Source organism: Antechinus flavipes, chromosome 5, assembly GCF_016432865.1.
Source record: "Antechinus flavipes isolate AdamAnt ecotype Samford, QLD, Australia chromosome 5, AdamAnt_v2, whole genome shotgun sequence".
NCBI lineage: Eukaryota > Metazoa > Chordata > Mammalia > Dasyuromorphia > Dasyuridae > Antechinus > Antechinus flavipes.
In genome coordinates this window covers 290,059,597-290,077,113 of record NC_067402.1, presented here as the reverse complement: position 1 = coordinate 290,077,113, position 17,517 = coordinate 290,059,597, and the positions used below count along the sequence as shown (strand labels likewise).

At 48.4% G+C, this 17,517-nt stretch overlaps 1 protein-coding gene and 1 non-coding gene across 4 annotated transcripts in view; one reads left to right on the top strand and one right to left on the bottom strand.

Moving 5' to 3' along the window:
- Positions 1–10,259, top strand: part of LOC127538475 (NADH-cytochrome b5 reductase 3) — a 30,366-nt gene extending 20,107 nt beyond the window's left edge. For 2 of the 3 annotated variants that reach the window (XM_051962283.1, XM_051962284.1), the window contains exons 5-9: positions 450–579; positions 4,005–4,088; positions 4,583–4,668; positions 8,294–8,393; positions 8,574–10,259. In XM_051962283.1, coding sequence (XP_051818243.1) covers positions 450–579; positions 4,005–4,088; positions 4,583–4,668; positions 8,294–8,393; positions 8,574–8,746 — 573 coding nt within the window. In that variant the 3' untranslated portion in view covers positions 8,747–10,259. The remainder of the gene's footprint in view (positions 1–449; positions 580–4,004; positions 4,089–4,582; positions 4,669–8,293; positions 8,394–8,573) is intronic. The other variant, XR_007947745.1, reaches the window with a different exon arrangement.
- A 7,017-nt stretch (positions 10,260–17,276) lies between these two features.
- On the bottom strand, positions 17,277–17,427 carry LOC127539533 (U12 minor spliceosomal RNA). Its single transcript, XR_007947963.1, has one exon. It is a non-coding gene; the product is annotated as a U12 minor spliceosomal RNA (small nuclear RNA).
- Positions 17,428–17,517: the final 90 nt, after the last annotated feature.

Below are 17,517 nucleotides of genomic sequence, written 5' to 3'. Positions count from 1 at the left end.
AATGTTGGACCTAAATGGGCTCTGAGGTTCTATGCCTCATGATTCCTTACCTATAGAAGGAAAGAGTTGATTTTATAGGTAGGGTCCCTCCCTCCCACCTCTGACATTCGATGAGCTAGAATCTATTAAATTGTTATCAATTATTTCTATATTAGTACTACGTAAATGGTCATGTTGCTTTCAATAGAACTGCTCCTTGAGGTCAGACGCTGGGAGAAAGGATTCTAGTGGGCAGGTGGTGGGGAGGGAAGATGAGGGTCAGGGTTGATGAATGAGAAAGATCGGCCTTGGTGGGAGGCCCAGGGTAGTCAGGAGAGAGCTAGAAGCCCCTGGTTTGGGAAGAGCTCCCGGAGGACGGGCTGCAAGAACTTTGCCACTGGCCGGCCAAGATCTTGGGAGCTGATGGTTTTGGAGGTTTGATTTAAATGGGGAGAGGGGGTGTTTTCTAGATTTACTTCAAAGACACGAACCCCAAGTTTCCTGCTGGCGGGAAGATGTCCCAATATCTGGAGAGTCTGAAAACTGATGACACTATTGACTTCAGAGGCCCCAGTGGACTGCTGGTCTACCGTGGTAAAGGTAAGTTGGTTTCAGTTTTTGCCATCTTGTGTTTTTAAATCACCTTGACTTCCAGATAGATCCTTCCCCTTTTATATACTCAGTGAGTAACAAAAAATGTAATAAAGAATAAAAAAAAAAGCAAAGGAAAAGCAAGACAGTTAATTAAAATTAACCAACATATAGATTGAGTCTGATACCATGTACAGTGTTTCACATCCATAATCATCCACTATTAAAAAGAAAAGAGGGAAGAACATTTTTTCTTTTCTAAATATTTTTATGATACAAAGTATAGCTCCCACATAATTTTTTTTTCAAATGATATTCTGCCTATTCATTCTCTCTTATAATTGAGAAAACAAGAGAAATAAAATTCCACATTATAAATATGTATTGTACAGCTAAAACAAATGTCCCCATTGGCCATATCCAAAAAACATGCTTCCATCTGCACTTTATCATTTCTATTATTTCTATGTCAGGAGGTGGGCAGCATGTTTCATCATCAGTTCTGGAATTGTGATTGATTATTGTGCTTATTAGAGTTATCATTTATTTATCTTCGCAATATTGTTCTTATGGTATAAATTGTTCTCTCTTGGTTCTGCTAACTTCACTCAGCATTAATTCATGTAAGTATCTTCAGGTTTTTCTGAAATCTTTCTGCTCATCATTTCTTATAGCACAATATCCCATCACATTCACGTCACATATAGAGTTCAGCTGTTCTCTGATTGATGGGCCCCCCCTTAGTTTCCAATTCATTCCCACTGGAGACAGAAAAACTATAAATATTTTTGTACATATGGATTCTTTCCCTCTTGCTTTGATCACATCTATCGTGGTATCCTTCCTGTATCAAACACAATTAAATAGTTTTTTGGGTAAAGTTCCAAATTGTTTTCCAGTGTGACTGGACCAGTTCACAACTCAAACATTGCATTAATATATCTATTAATATATCCCTCCAGGATCTGTCATTTTTCTTTTTTGTCAACTTTGACAATCTGATAGGTATGAGATATACTCTCCATTATGTCAATTTACACTTCTCTAATTAGTAGTGATTTAGATTTTTTTTTTCTTAACATAACCAATGATAGCTTGGTCTTCTTCCTATGAAAACTGCTTGTTCTTATCTTTTAACCTCTTCCTGATAGATTTTATTGGCAAGATTTGTGTGACTTTATTTTATACCTTGCAATTTTGCTAAAGTTTTTAATTGTTTCAATTAGTTTTGTAGTTGACACTCTAGAATTCTTTAAGTAAACAATTTCCTATGTATCTTAGACATGAGGTCTTTTTTTTCAGAAAAACTTGTATTAATATTTTCTCCCTTTGCCTGCATAACTTCTCAGTTTAGCTGCATTGATTTTGTTTGTAAAAAAAAAAAAAAAAAAAAAACCTTTGGATTTTATGTAATTAAAAATTGCTCATTTTACCAACTATAATCTTCTATATTTCTTGACTGGTCATAAATTCTGTTTTCCATATATTTAACTTGCAAATTCTTCCTTGCTTGTATAATTTGCTTATGGCACTCTTTATGTCCAAGTCATGTATCCATTTGGTACTTATCTTGGCATATGGTATAAAGTTTAGATTAGAGCTGGTTTCTGCCAGACTTTCCAATTTTCCCACAGTTTTGAAGAATAGTGAATCCCCCCTCCCAGTATATGGGATATTTGAATTTATCAAACACTAAGCTAATCGAGCTCAATTGCTTCTATATATTTTGTACCTGATCTTCTGCGGATGCATCTCTTTATTTAAACAGTATCTAATTATTTTTGTAATTGTTGCTTTCTGGTACTTCTGGTACTGTTCAGTCCCTTTCCTTCCCATTCTCTTTTATTCATTACCTTGTGATTCCTTACCTTTTGTTCTTCCAAGTGAATTTTATTATATTTGTATTAGCGCTATAAAAAAAAATCCTTTACTAGTTTGATGTGAACAAATAAAATACTTTAGCTACTATGTCATCTTTATTTTATTGGCTTAGCCCACTCATAAGCAATTGCTATTTCTCCAATTATTTAGCTTTATCTTAATTTGTATAAAGAGTCATTATTGTAGTCCTATAATTCCTATATTTGTTTTGGAAGACAGAATTCCAAATATCTTATATAGTTATTTTAAAATGGAATTTCTTATTCTATTTCTTTTGATGGATTTTATTGATAATAAACAAAAATATGGGTGATTTATGTTGGTTTGCTTTATACCCTACAACTCTGCCAAAGTTTTTCATTATTTCAGTTAAATCTGTGGTTAATGCTTTCAAACTTTCACATCATCAGCCAAAAGCATTCTGTTTCTTTTCTGATTTTGCTTGTTCCCTCGATTTCTTTTTCTTGTCATATTGCTACACTTAGCTTCTCTGACACTATGGTGCCAGAATGGGGATGTTGAAAATGACCATTCTTATTTACTCCTGATCTTACCAGAGAGGTTTCTAGTTTATTCCCATGATAGAGGAGACTAGTTCTTGCTGTTAAATAGGTTCTATTTTGCATATTAAGGACATAACCGTTTATTCCTCTTCCTTCTAGTGTTTGGGGTATTAAAGAATTCTAGCAATGGGTGTTAAGTCTTGTCAAGAATGTTCCCTGCATTTATTGATAAAATCGGGCAGCGAGGTGGTACCACACTGGGACCAGTAGAGCACTGGACTTAGAATCAGGAAGACTCCTCTTTCTGAGTTCAGATCCAATCTCAGACACTTATTGTGTGACCCTGGACAAGTCACTTGCCTGTTTACCTCAGTTTCCTTATCTGTAAAATGAGGTGGAGAAGGAAATGGCAAACCACACTAGTAACTTTGCAAAAATAAAATAAACTGTCACAGAGAGAGATGACTGAAACAACTGAACAACACCATTTGACTTTTGTCAAATGTTTTGTTTTTATGAGCAAGTATATCTCTAGGTTGCAGCAGCCCTACATTCTAGATGTAAATCCCAGCTGGCCAAAGTTTGTAATCTTTTTCAGGTGCTACTATAATCTTAGAAATTCATTTTCAACACTGCTTCAAAGCATCATTATAATAATAAATGATTATCAATTAGAAACGATCATTATAATTATGTATTTGTTAGTTTCACTTTTTTAATTCAGAAAAGATGAATTACTAATTAAAATAAGACCTTAGTTTTCTGTAAATTTCTCTAACAATCAAGTGCTTTCTGTCCATGCTTCCCCTGAGATGTGGAAGGACAAGCCCATTTACAGACCCGAATTTAAGTCCAAGTTGGACTTTCTGGGGGAAAGATCTTGGGTCAGTCCCTCGGACTGTGGAGGTTGGAATACATGACCCCTGACGTCCTGGCCCCGGCTCTGTTTTTCACGCGGCTGCTTTGGAAGTTCCTGTGTCGGCCTCTCTATGTAGGAGGCACATTTTTGAAGGTCTCTGTTTTGTTCCATATAACGGGTCTGTCTTCCAGGGAAGTTTGCCATCCGTCCTGACAAGAAGTCGGAGCCTGCCATCAAGACGGTGAAATCAGTGGGCATGATTGCAGGAGGGACAGGTGAGTCAGGAGGAATATCTCCATTCCCCATCCCCCCGGGTCAGCTTGGAACCTGGGCTCCCCGGGGACCCCCTGGATCTCCCCAGCGGCCATGTTGGGTCACTCAGAGCCTGCTGGTTTAGACAAACAGCCTTTTAATCAAAATGTCCAACTTCTGATAAAAGGCGGGTGTCAAGACTAAAAAACAGACTGAGAAAGTAAGAACAGGTAAAGGTTGTTAGCGAGGATACTAAAAGCAGTCAGCAGGAGGTTCCCTGGGGCTCCAAAATGGTTTCTGTCCTGCTTGCCCAGCGGGCCCAAGCCTAGGTCTTTGGTCAGTTCCTCTGAGGACCAAGTGAACTCGAGCTGCTCCAGGTCACGAGAGTGGGGGGCTCGTTTGCACCTGTGCCCCACCTATCTGCTCCAGCCCAAGGTGGGGGGGGCTGCACACACTCACACTCACACACTCACACACACACTCACACTCTCACACACTCACTCTGGTTTTCCCCCAGGTATCACCCCGATGCTGCAGCTAATCCGTGCCATCATGAAGGACCCTGAGGACCACACCGTCTGCCACCTGCTCTTCGCCAACCAGGTCAGTCCTGCCCCTGGGCCTCCTGCTGAGCCCTAGCCCAGGGCGGGCTGCTCCTGTTGAGGGCGGGATGCTCCGGCTTTGGGCGGGATGCTCCTGCTGAGGGCGGGATGCTCCTGCTGAGGGCGGGATGCTCCTGCTGAGGGTGGGCTGCGTCTCCTGGGCTTTCTCTGCTCAGGCTCTGTCCTTGTGGGGTCTCCCACTGCCGCACTCTGCCGTCTCTCCTAAAACTGCCGGGATTGGCTTGTTTGCACGGTGTAAGCTCCCCACCTCCAGCAGAATGGAGGCTTCTTGAGGGCAGCCTTGGCAGCCCCAGCAGCCAGCCCAAGACCCGATACTAAAGAAATGCTTGTGGGAGAGAGCTCCAGGGCATGTCTAGGGCTTTAAATGTCACCAAATGCCTTCCGCTTTCCCCACAAATATCTCAAGTTCCTGCCCTCATTATGCCCCTCATAGAGGGGATTCTTGCCCCAGATCTGGGATCTACCAATGCTCTTAAGTCACTTCTGCTCCCTGTGCCTCGGTTTCCCCTTTTATAAGACGTTCAGTTGTTCCAGCCGATTCTTCATAACTCCATTTGGGGTTTTCTTGCTGAGACTTGTGAGGGTCCCTCGTGTTCTTGCTCCTGGTTCCCAGGTTCTCCATTTCAGGCTCATTCTCCTGGACTCTTCTTCCTGCTTCCCTCCCTGGGAGGACTGAGCCGGCTCCCAGCCCTTCCTGCTCTCACACACAAATGGCACAACTTGGGTTTTTTGCTTTTGATCTCCTGTCCGGCCATTCTTATCTGTGGGATAATCCTGGGGAGATTCTCAGGCTCCCTTCTCTCAAGGCGGGACTCGAGGCCTTCTTCTTTGGCCTGAGCCCCCTCGGGTGACCCTTGGCCTGGGCGGGAGTTGTATGGCCTGTGTGATCCAAGTCATTCCAAGACTGTCGACTCAGCATCTGCAGTGGGGGAGGGAAGCCTAGAATTGCTCTAAAAGCGGCCCTAGACGGAGCATCAGCACGGATGGACGGCAGAGGTCTCTAGTCCCAGGAGGAGACGGAGACGAAGCTGGTCTCAGAGTCAGAAGCTGGGTTCAAATCTCCCCTTTGCCTCTGGAGGCCATAGGCCAGCGGCAAATCATGGAGCCATTCTGGACCTCAGCTTCTTCCTCTGTAAAATAGGAGGGTGCCCAGGAATGGCCCCCGAAGTCCACATTTGTGAGCCTGTGACCAGGAGCTGGCTTAGGGGAGCTCACGCAGGATTTGGAGTTAAAAGGACCTTGGGTTCAAATCCCCGCCCGGCTACCTCTGGGACCTTCGGCGAGAAGGCCCTTAGGCCTTATCTCACCTCACAGGCCGCGAAATGAGACGCTCCCAAGGGCCCTGTGAGCTCAGACTCCTCGGCTATCTCTTCTCCTGAGGAAGGATCTTTATTTAGTTTTCTTGTGACTGACCCCGCCTGTATTGTTCTGCGCTGACTCATCCTCTGTAAGAGCCGGACCCTCAGAGGTTGCCCTGGAGACCAGAGCCCAGAGGCCAGAGCCTTTCTCTCTTTCTTTGCTTATACAAAAAAGGTTAGAGCAGGAGGTAGAAACACTCACCCTGGAGTCCCTTTCTCTGCTCTCTAGCGGGATCAAGGAGGGCCTGTGTGTAGCCTTCCTTAATCCCTCCCTCCTTCCTCTCTTCTCCCTTCCTTCCCTCCTCCCATTGTCAGACCCATTCTTTTCCTCTTTCACAGGTGGGGCCTCCTTTCTTCTGCTGGGCAGGCTCTCCTTGAGGTTTCACTGATGCTGCTCCCCCATTCTCCTCCCACCTCCCGACCACTCCTTCTTGGTCTCCTTTGCTAGAGCTTCATCCACATCATCCCCTCTAGCTCGGGAGTCCCCCAGAGCTCTGGCCTGGACCCTCTTCTCTCCATACCATTCTCTGTGTCTCTGCGTTTATTCTGTCTTCCTCTCTGTCTCTGTCTCTATATCTCTGCCTTTGTCTCTCTCTGTGTCTCATCTGTCTATCTCCTTCCCTCCTTCTCTCTCCCTCTCTGTCTGTCTCTCTCTCTCTCTGTCTCTCTCTCTCTCTCTCTCTCTCTCTCTCTCTCTCTCTCTCTCTCTCTTTCTCCTCCTTCTCCCTCCCTCCCTCCCTCCCTCTCTCTCTCTCTGTCTCTTTCTCCTCCCTTTCTTTCTTTCTCTCTCTCTCCCTCTCCCTCTCTGTCTCTCTCTCTCCCTCCCTCCCTTTCCTCCCTCTCTGTCTGTCTCCCTCTGTCTCTGTCTCTCCTTCAGGCGTCTCACCAGCTCCCATGGGCTCCATTATCAGCTCTGCACAAATGACTCCAGAGCCATTCATTCACCCCCGTCCCTCCCTAGAGCTCCAGTCACCACCTTTGGGACATTTTAAACACGTCCCAAACCAGACGCGTTCCTCATCTTTCTCCCAAACTCCCCCCTTCTGGGAGACGGCGGCCGCCCTTCCGGTGTCTCGGACTCGTCCTCCCCAGCTGCCCACATGCAGTCTGAGCTCACAACGTACGTGAGCAGCCAGAGACGGGACCGATTGTCGGGAGACGCTCGCTGTCTGTGGCCAGTGGCAGGACGGGCTGCTTTGGGAGGGAGCGAGCTCCCCGTCGGTGGTGGCCCTCAGCAGCCTGTCTGGGCACTTCTTGCTTCGTCCCCTGGGACTCGGATTCAGGCCCGTGGATGACATCAGTCCCGGGCCCCTTGCAACCTGAGGCCCCAGTCCGGTCCCAGACAAAGTCTCCTTTCATTCTCAGGATAAAGGCTTCTCTCACTGCCCCCGCCACCGTGCCACGGAGACGTGGGAGCTTTGTCCCTCCAGAATGCAGGGAATATGGGCTGCCCGAGCCTTGGATGCCCCCGGCCCACGGGGCCCCCTCTCCCGGCCCACGGGGCTCCCGGACCATGGGGCCCCCTCTCCCGGCCCACGGGGCCCCCTCTCCCGGCCCACGGGGCTCCCGGCCCACAGGGCCCCCTCTCCCGGACCACAGGCCACCTCTCCTGGACCTCGCTCTTCCTCTGCCAAGGGCAGCAGGAGGGGCTCACGGGGGGCAAAGTGCGGACTGAGCTGGGAGTTCAGTTGCCGCCTGACGTGTGGGGTCTGGGGGAGCCTGGGTAAATCGCTCCCCTGGGTCTTTTCCTCCTCTGTACGATGGGGAGGGGGTAGTTTCATGGCCTCTGGGCCCACTCTGCCTCAGGGTCTGTGTTCTGCTGTTCAGCCACCTTCCCAAGGTGGGCGCAGGTGGTCCTCCCGAGGGGAGGAAGGGGAGCTTCTGGGGAAGAGAGGGGCGTTCCGGGGGGCCCTGGTCTCCTGCAGACTTAGGGCGGGGTCCCCCGGAGGATGCCCAGAGGCAGGGGAATGGCCTAGATGGCCCTAAAGATTGCTGGAGGTGAGGCCAGGGAGCTAGGTTCTGATCCCTGCCAAATGAGAGGAGGGGGTGATAGGGACCCCCCCACACACCTGTAGTAAATCAGCCAGGAAGTGACCGTTCTGCCTCGAGGCTCAGGAGCAGTGGTAGGGGGTCACAAGGAGGAAGAACTCCCCCATTCGTGGCTGAGCATCCGGGGGAGAGACGCCCCCAGGGAGAGCTGGGCCGGGGCTTCCCTGTGACCGTCCTTCCCCCGCTTCCCTCCTGCAGACAGAGAAGGACATCCTGCTGCGACCCGAGCTGGAGGAGCTCAGGAACCAGCACTCGGCCCGCTTCAAGCTCTGGTTCACTGTGGATAAAGCCCCGGAAGGTGAGGGGCTGGGGGGCCTGGGCCGGGACTGGAGGGGGTTATCCCAGGAGGGGGCGCTGTCCGTCCTTTCCCCTGGGCCTGGGTGGTCTTTGTCAGGGATCCCCTGGGTGGGGGCTGAAGGAGGCCGGGCAGCGTGGGTGGGCAGGGGGCATCAGGGACTCACTCCCCCCCCCCCCACAGACTGGGACTACAGCCAGGGCTTCGTGAACGAGGACATGATCCGGGAGCACATGCCCCCGCCCGAGGCGGAGCCCCTGATCCTCATGTGCGGACCCCCCCCCATGATCCAGTACGCCTGCATCCCCAACCTGGACAAAGTGGGCTACTCCAAGGAGCTGCGCTTCTCCTTCTAGGGGCCTGGGGCGGCGCGCTGGGGGAGAGGGCCACGTCCCCCCCACGGCCGGCTGCAGGCCCCCCTCCCGGAGGGCCCGGGGCCACGGCCCCCGCGGTCCCAGACGTCTTTTCCTGGCCATTATTCTCGGTCACACGCTGCCTAAAGAGTAAGGAGGCTTTCCTCCCGGTCTTGGGAGACTTTCTGGTTTTATTTTTTACTTTTTAACTCTTCGTTTTTCCTTCTCCAATCAGCCCGCCTCCCAGGCAAGGAGAGGCTTCCCGGGAGGCGCAGCGGGTGGCTCCCCCCCGCCCCGGCGCCCTCAGCCACCTGGGGTCTCCCCGGGCCTCGAGGGTCCCTGAGCCCGGCCGCCCACACCCCCTCCCGGGGGCGGCTTCCCCGTCACTGAGGGGCTTTTGAGTCATTCGGGCCGAGGAAGGAGCCCCCTTGGTGGGCAGGGGGGCCCCGGCTCCTGGACAGTCCCGGGGGATCCTGGTCAGCGGGTCCCTCCCGGGGCCCCGAGATGGGCGAGGGCAGAGCTCGGCTGGGGCAGCGTTTGCTCCCCTGCCTCTTGCACTTGGAGAGCTGGGAGGGGTCCTAAGGAGGGGACCCTGAAAGCTGGGGCCACAGTGGGGATTGGGCCCAGAATGAGGGGAGCTCCCGGCCCTCGATGGCGACTGGAAGGGACCCCACGCGTCCGAGGGGCGCAAGAGAGAGACGAGGGAGGGCGGGAAGGAGAGACAAGGGAGTGCAGGGGATGCTGCTTCCCCCCCTTAGCACGGCTGGGCAAGGGTCCCGACCACGCCCCCCGCCCATGGCAGCCCCTATAGGAAGCCAGGTTCCAGAGTGTTCTCCCCCAAGGAGAGACCCCAGGGGGGCCCCGCTGGGATTCCCCCCCAGGCAGTCTGGCCCCATACGGCTCCACTGTGCTCTGTCCTTGGGCCGGCTGCTGGGGGGGGGGCTGCCTTGGGTGAGAGGTCCGCCTCCACTCAGAGCCCCCTGCCCACAACCAGAGGGCAGCCAACAGTGCCCCCGGCATGGGGGGGGCTGGGCCGGTCCAGGCAGGCGAGGGGGGAGGGTGTGAGTGTGCAAGAGCAAGTGTGCGAGAGAGTGAGTGTGCAAGTGTGTAAGGGGTGAATGTAAGTGTGCAAGAGTGTGGCAGGGCATGAGTGTAAGAGAGTGTGTGAGAGAGTGAGTGTGCAAGTGTATGAGGTGAGTGTAAGTGTGCAAGAGTGTGGCAGGGTGTGAGTGTGCAAGAAGGGGTGAGTTTGCATGAGCGTGTGTGTGGGTGTGAGTGTGTCCCAGTGATGGGAAGCAGAAGGGGTTGCGAGGGGGAGACAAAAGCAGGGGCTGCAGGGGGTGGGCACGGGCCGGACCTTCGGCCCAGGGGCTGAGGCGGGGTGGGGTCTGCTGCCCCGGGTGCCAGGGCAGGGGGCCAGGGCAGGCGGTCGGCCTTTGTTTCCTCCTCCTCCCACAGTGGCTTTCTCCCAGACTTCCTTTTGTGTAGAAACCAGAATAAAACTTCGCTCACTGCAGCCTGGCTGTGGCTGTTTCTTTGTCATGAGGCCGGAGCCGCACCCCAGGGAGGCCTCCCCCCCCCCCCAGCTGGCCCTTGGGAGGTAGTGAGCTTCCCGTCGGGGAGGTGTTTAAGCAGAGCTGGATATCTGGTGTGGGGGAGGGGGAGGGGGTTAGGGAGGGTTTTGTGGGTTAGGGATTTGCCTAAGGTCGTGCAGCTAGCAAATGTCTGTGGCTGGATTCGAACTCGGGTCCTTAAGATTTCAGGGTGGGTGCACCAGGCTAGTTTGAGGCCATTGGGGTCAGGGCGGGTTGGGGTGAGCACAAGAACTGCTTTGGGAAGGGAAGAAGAGCTTCCGGGGTTTGCAGGTGAGTCTGGGGAGAGCGAGAGGGGAGGGACTGTGACCCCCCGGGGACGGGCTCATTTAGGGTGGTGCCTTAAGGGCACCCTGGGACAATGTCCCAGTCACCTCCCCCTAGTTTCGTGGGGTCTTACAGGTGACACCCAACTAGGTCCTTCACCTACATCCTGTCAGCCCAGGCAGCGGGAGGTGGCCCTGGGCAAGTCACATATCCCTGATTGTCTGGCAAGGAAGGAAGAGAGGAAGGAAGGAAAGAGGGAAGGGAAAAGGAAGGAAGGAAGGAAGGAAGGAAGAAGGAACAAAGGAAAGAAGGTAAGGGGAAAAAGGAAGGAAGGAAGGGAAAAAGGAACAAAAGGAAGGAAGAAGAAAAAGGGAAGGAAGGAAAAAGGAACAAAGGAAGGAAGAAGGAAAAAGCGAAGGAAGGGGAAAAGGAAGGAAGGAAGGAAGGAAGGGAAGAAGGAACAAAAGGAAAGAAGGTAAGGGGAAAAGGAAGGAAGGAAGGGAAAAAGGAACAAAAGGAAGGAAGAAGGAAAAAGGGAAGGAAGGGAAAAAGGAACAAAGGAAGGAAGGAAGAAGGAAAAAGCGAAGGAAGGGAAAAAGGAACGAAGGAAGGAAGGGGAAAAGGAACAAAGAAAAGAAGGGGAAAAGGAACAAAGGAAGGAAGGAAGGAACAAAAGAAGGAAAGAAGGGAGGGAGGGAAGGAAAGAAGGGAAGGAAGGAAGAAAGGAAAGAAGGAAGAAAGGAAAAGGGAGGGAAGAAAGGAAGGAAGAAAGGAACAAAGAAAAGACATTTTTCTTCACAAGTCTATTAGAATTATTTTGGATCATTGTATTGATCAGAGTAGCTACTAAGTCAGTTACAACATTGTGTATAATGTTCTGGTTCTGCTCACTTCATTCTGCATCAGTTCTGTAAGTCTTCCCAATTTTGCTGAAAGCATTTCGCTCATTATTTTTTATCGCACAATCACATTCTACCACAATGACGGGCCCGGTTTATTCAACTATTCCCCGGTTAATGGACATTCTCTCAATTTCCAATTATTTTCCACCACAATAAGAGCTGCTACAAATATTCTATACAAATAGATTCTTTTTTCCTTGTTCTTTGATTTCTCAGATCTTTGGCTTTATAAAACATTATATTACTATGGTCATTTGCTATGATGTATTGTGTATTTAATATATTCCGCTGATCGAACATTCTGTTTCTTAGCCACTACCAGACGGTTTTCCTGATTACCATTGTTCCATGACAGTTTGAAATCTATACTGCCAGGTCACCTTCCTTCATATACATTTTCCCATTTTCTCACTGATTCCCTTGATTTTTTTGACCTCTTTTCTTCTAGATGAATTTTTAAATTTTTTTTTAGCTCATAAAATAATTCTTTGGTAGTTTCATAAGTATGACACCGAATAAGTAAATTATTTTAGGTAGAAATGTCATTTTTCTTCTATTGGTTTGGCCTACCCATGAGCATTTATTATTTCTCCAATTGTTTAGATCTGCCTTTGTGTTAAAAGTATTTTGTAATTGGGTTCATATTGGCAGGTAGATTTCCAAGTATTCCCAAGTATTTTATATTATCTGCTGTTACTTTAAATTGAATTTATGGTTTTATCTCTTCCTGCTTGGCTTTGGTTGGCATTATACAGAAATGCTGATTTATGTAGGTTTATTTTATACCTGCAATTTTACTACAGTTTTGTTTCAACTAGTTTTTTAGTTGATTCTCTAGAGTTCTTTTAGGTATGCTATATTTTCTGCAAAAAGGGAGAGTTTTATTTCATTGCTTAATTTTATTCTTACAATTTCTTAGTCTTGTCTTCCTGCTTCTAAACATGTTAAATAATAGTGGTAATAATGGACAGCCTTTTCTCACTCCTGATCTGTGTTATTCCCATTACAGATAATGCTCGTTCTTGGGGTTAGATAGATTCTACTAAGTATTTTAAGAAAGGCTCCATTTATTCCAATGCTTTTTAGTGTTTTTCATAGGAATGAGAATTGTATTTTGTCAAAGGCCTTTTTTGCAACTATTGAGATAATCATATGATTTCTATTGGATTTGTCATTGATATAGCCCTGAATTCCTGATATAAATCCCATCTGGTCATATTGATATAATCTCTGTGAATATTTTACTTAAAACTTACAAATATCCATTTTAAAAAAGAGGTCTATAGTTTTCTGTTTTGTTCGTCCTTCTTTCAGTATCAGCACCATATTTGTGTAATAAAAGGAATTTGGTAGGACTATATTTTTTCATATTGTTTATGTGATATTGGGATTAAATTTTCCTTAAATGTCTGGTAGGATTCATTTGTGAATCCATCTAGTCTTGGGATTTTTTCTTAAGAAACTCATTTATAGTTTGATCCACAGATTTTTCTAAGATAAGAGTTCTTTTAAATAAGTCTTTAAACTTTCAATTTTTGTCAATCTCTCCTTTGATTTTAATATTTCTATTTTGCTGTTTAATTGGGAGATTTAAATTTTGTTATTTTTCTGGTTTTTTTTTTAAGTTAATTCCTTATTTTTGTAGGAAGAAACAGAGATTAGGTTACTTTACTCAAGGACACACAAGAATTCTTTATAGACCCAGGATTCCAACCTTTGTTTCCTATCTCCTGTGGGGATTAAAATTATCTCACCTACAATAAAGGAGACTAGGGCAGAGGTCTGGTCCAATGACACTTTATTAAAGGGTCCATGGTCCCCTTAGATCTTCGGAGATGCTCCCTCGTTCCTGATGTCCAGTCATTCCTGAATAGCCATACCAAATACAGAATAATTCTATTGATTGACATAATTGACACATAAATGGGTGAAGGTAATCTTCACACCAGAGGGACAGCCTGGGGCAACTAGAAGGTCTGCTGGGTAGAGTACCCTTAGAAATCAGAAGGACCTGAGTTCAAATCTAATCTCAGACTTACTAGCTGTGTGACCCCAGGCAAGTCACTTGGGGTTAACCAAGGCAATAAATTAAATTAAAAAATTAAAAAACAAAACAAACACAAGATGGACAAACTTCTCAGGTTGGGCAGGAGGAAATGACACAAACTATCACAACATGGTCCCCTGCCCCCATTAGACAAGGGATTGATCTGAGGGTACAATATATATTTTGGGAACTTTCCAAGAAGTTGTGATCTTTGCCAAGCTGGGTTTGATCGGGGCAAGGCAAAACAAGGGCGGAGGGGCTTTCGTTAAGCAAGTGAATTTATAATCTGTAGTTCACAACTCTGGGGCCTTATAGACAGAATTTTGCTATGATTCTATCACACTGATTAATCCTGATTGGAATACAGTAAGGGTCTGAATGAATTACTTTTCATATTCCCGTTAATCCAATCAATCCAATGAAAAAGCTTTTATTCAGTGCTCACTGTATTCCTGGGCTTTCTAGACATACAGAAACACCACAGAGACCTTCAGAAGCAGCCAAGAAACCAGTTACAACTGTGAGATTTTGAGAGTGGAAATGAGTTGAAGCCTATATTTTAATATGTTTAACATATATTGGATTACCGACCATCTAGGTGAGGGGGAGAAGGAGGGGAAAAATTGGAACAGAAGGGGCAATGTTGAAAAACTATCCCTGCATAAGTCTTAAAAATAAAAAAGCTTTTAATAAAAAGAAAAGATAATTAAACAGGAAATGAGTTGAAGGAAGCTTTTCTCTGCTCCCACTTGGAGGGATGGGCATCCATTCAACTAGTGTTTGTGTCCTAAGAGATTAGGATTTTGGAGCCAATCAGCTAGGGTTTATTAAAGCACCTACTGTGTGCAAATACTAAGGCAAAGAAGCGACAGTTCCAGATCTTCAGGAGCCGAAAGTTCAGTTAAAGTAAGAGATAAGTGCATACAAAGGTTTACACAGAAATTTTTGAGGACTGAGTGATTTCCTCCCGCCGGGTGGGGCAGTGGATGGGGTGGAAGGAAGGGGAAGGGAGCATTACAACACAGTCATTCCCGGTACTTCAGTAGTTTCTCACGACAGTGTCGGACAATACGGTGATTCTTAGGAGGCCGTTTCAGATCTTGAAGACCGTGAGCCCCTCCCCATGGTACAGAACCAGGGTTCTGGGCCGGGACCAGTTTCTTTAGTCCTCGACTTGCTTCACTTGCCGTCCCCAGGTAGAATACAGCACGAGAATGGAGCTGCTGTCAGAATGACTGATCATTTTAAGCTGCATTGGGAGTTTCTAGCTTCCCGACGACCCTCAGAAATGGAAAGCATTAGTATATTCATTACCCATATCATAGTAATATGAAAAGTATAATTCCCTCCACAGGGTCATAAAGAAAGAGCCTTAATGTGACTGAACAAGAGCACCAAGAGGGATGCTTGAGGAATGGATCTGATTGGGTACAAACTCTCCCGGGAAGCTCCTTGAGTGTGGCCGGCACTGAGATGCTTAGCAAATGCCTGTGAGGGCCCTTACATGGTGCAGGGGATAGAGCACTGGAGTCAGGAGGACCTGAGTGCAAATCTGGTCTCAGATAGTTAACACTTAGCAGCCGTGTGATCCCAAGTAAATCACTTAACCCCGATTGCCGAACAAAACTACATAAATTAGATGCTTGTGAATGATTGGGCGGCTTTTGGAGTTGGCAGGAATCTCAGACTGTGAGTAAATCAGCACCCATTTCCTCTCCAATTCAGTTATGACTATTTATTAAACACCTCCTATTTCCCGGCTGCTGGCGCTGGGGATACCAAAGATTAAAACAGTAATCCTGGGCCCTCGGGGAGCTCGTATTCTGCATTCGATTGTATCCCCCTGGAAAGCACATTGTATTGGGGATCCTTCACTGATTTGATGGATGACCTCACAATTATCTTCCTCTCTTTTGGACCTCAGTCTTACTCTCTGTAAAGTGGAAAACGAGTCCTAGGGGGAGAGCCTTCCAACACCTCCTCAGTCCTACAGAAGAGTTAAGCCGCTATTTTAAACCTTTTCTTCTGGAGGGATTAGTGCTGGCTGGGCTGCCCAGGGACCGCTTCCTTAAGCTGCAGAAAGTTTCCATCGGCTGTTCTCAGAATCCCTGGGAGGGGTGTGAGGGATGAAGGCCTTCTTCCCGACAGTGGGTCACAAGGGGGGCTCCCCGGCAGGAGGAGGGATTAAGGGCTCTTCCAATCCACCAACACTTGAGCTGCCTCGGTCCTGCAGAGCCAGGGATTCCTGGGTGGGAGGTCCAGGGTCTGCTTTCACCACTGGGAGAAGTCCCCGACTTTCCGCACCCACAGCCGAGCCCATGGCTGACCCATAGGCGAGGGCTGCTGGGACTTTCTCTCAGACCTTTTTGCCTCTGTCCTCTTAGCCCTTAGCAGCAGCTAATGCTGGTGCCTTGAATTTTGGTCTGGCCGTGAGATACGGGACCCTCTGCATGGAAGGCCTTAATGTTTTTTATTCAGTCATCTGTGTAGCTACCACGCTGTGGTTTAAAAGATCCCTGGGAGGCCCAGAATGGAAGGACGGTTAACTCCAGTGCGGAGGGAGAGACAGACAGGCAGACAGAGACAGAGATGAGAGACGACAGATACACACGGAGAGACAGAGACAGAAAGAGGGAGGGACAGACCTGAGAGAGAGACAGAGAAAAGAGACAGGGAGGAGACAGAGCGATTGAGAGAGAGTTGAGAAAGACAGAGAGAGAGAAGAGAAAGACAGAGACAGAGGAGAGAGGGAGAAAAGAGACAGACGAGATTGAGAGACAGAGAGAGAAATTCAGAGGAGAGAAAAAGAGACGGAGAAGAGAGAGACAAAGATCAAAGAGAGAGACCAAAAGAGATGAGATTGAGACTGAGAAAGGCAGAGCCCGGGAGAAAGAGGAAAAAGACAAGAAGCAGTGAGATCGAGAAAGACAGAAAGATCTACGGCAAAGGATTTTAGGTCGCCCAGCTATCAGTGACGCGCTGGCTCGGAACTCGGAGGAGCTGGATTCTCCTCCTGGGCCAGCCCCGGGCCTGGGGCTGCAGTTAACGATCCCGGGGGCGCCTCGGTAAAGGACCATGTGTGCCCACGAGCACCCTAATTACGAGGCTCGGATCCCGGAGGTCCCGGCGGTCCCCGGTGCACCTCCTCCCCCTGGTGACAAGAAACCGTTAATACCGGTTCCCCGAGGTCACCCCGCTTCGGGGCGGCGGCCCGGGTGGACAGATGAACGTTAACCCGCTCCGTTCAGGACAACCCAAATCCTAGGATCCCAGCTCGAGAAAGCATCTTAGAGGGCACCCATGAGCCCCCTCCTCAGCCTTTCCGATGAGTGATACTCCACCACCGATGGAAAGTTTCCAGGCTTGGGGAAGTCAATACCTGCCGGCCAGGTACAAGTTGGGACTAGCTGGGCATTAAAAAAAAAAAAAGCCCCGCCACCTTCACTTGTGTTCAGCAGCGCCTCCCAGCTGGAGCCTCCCAAGATCTTTCTCGCCCTAGAGACCCGCTTTCCCATCTCTCCCCCACCCTCCACGCCGAACCCGCCGTCCGCCTAGGATTGGATTTTATTAGCTGGGAGGAAGGGAAGTGTTGGTGGTTTCGTACTCCGCGAATCCCATTAGGGTTCAATCCCGTCCCCGGCCAACCGGGAAAGGGAGAGCAGACGCCTACAAACGCGGAAGAACTAAGGAGATCTACTTTTTAAATCTTTGAGGGGGGTGGGGTACGGGCAGATCGCGACACCCAGGCATCCCGCTAAAGTAGGCGGGTCACCTTAAGGACAACCTGTACCCGCTCAAAAATTCTTCTCACATGCGTAGTGAGGATTCGGGCGTCACCCCGAATCGTTATTTTCCTTACTCATAAGTTTAAGGCATGACCGGACCGGGCCCGTACGCGTGGTGGGAATGTGTCCCCAGACCTTTTAAGGTTAGGGTGAATCTGAAAGCGGCTGATTGAGCCAACCA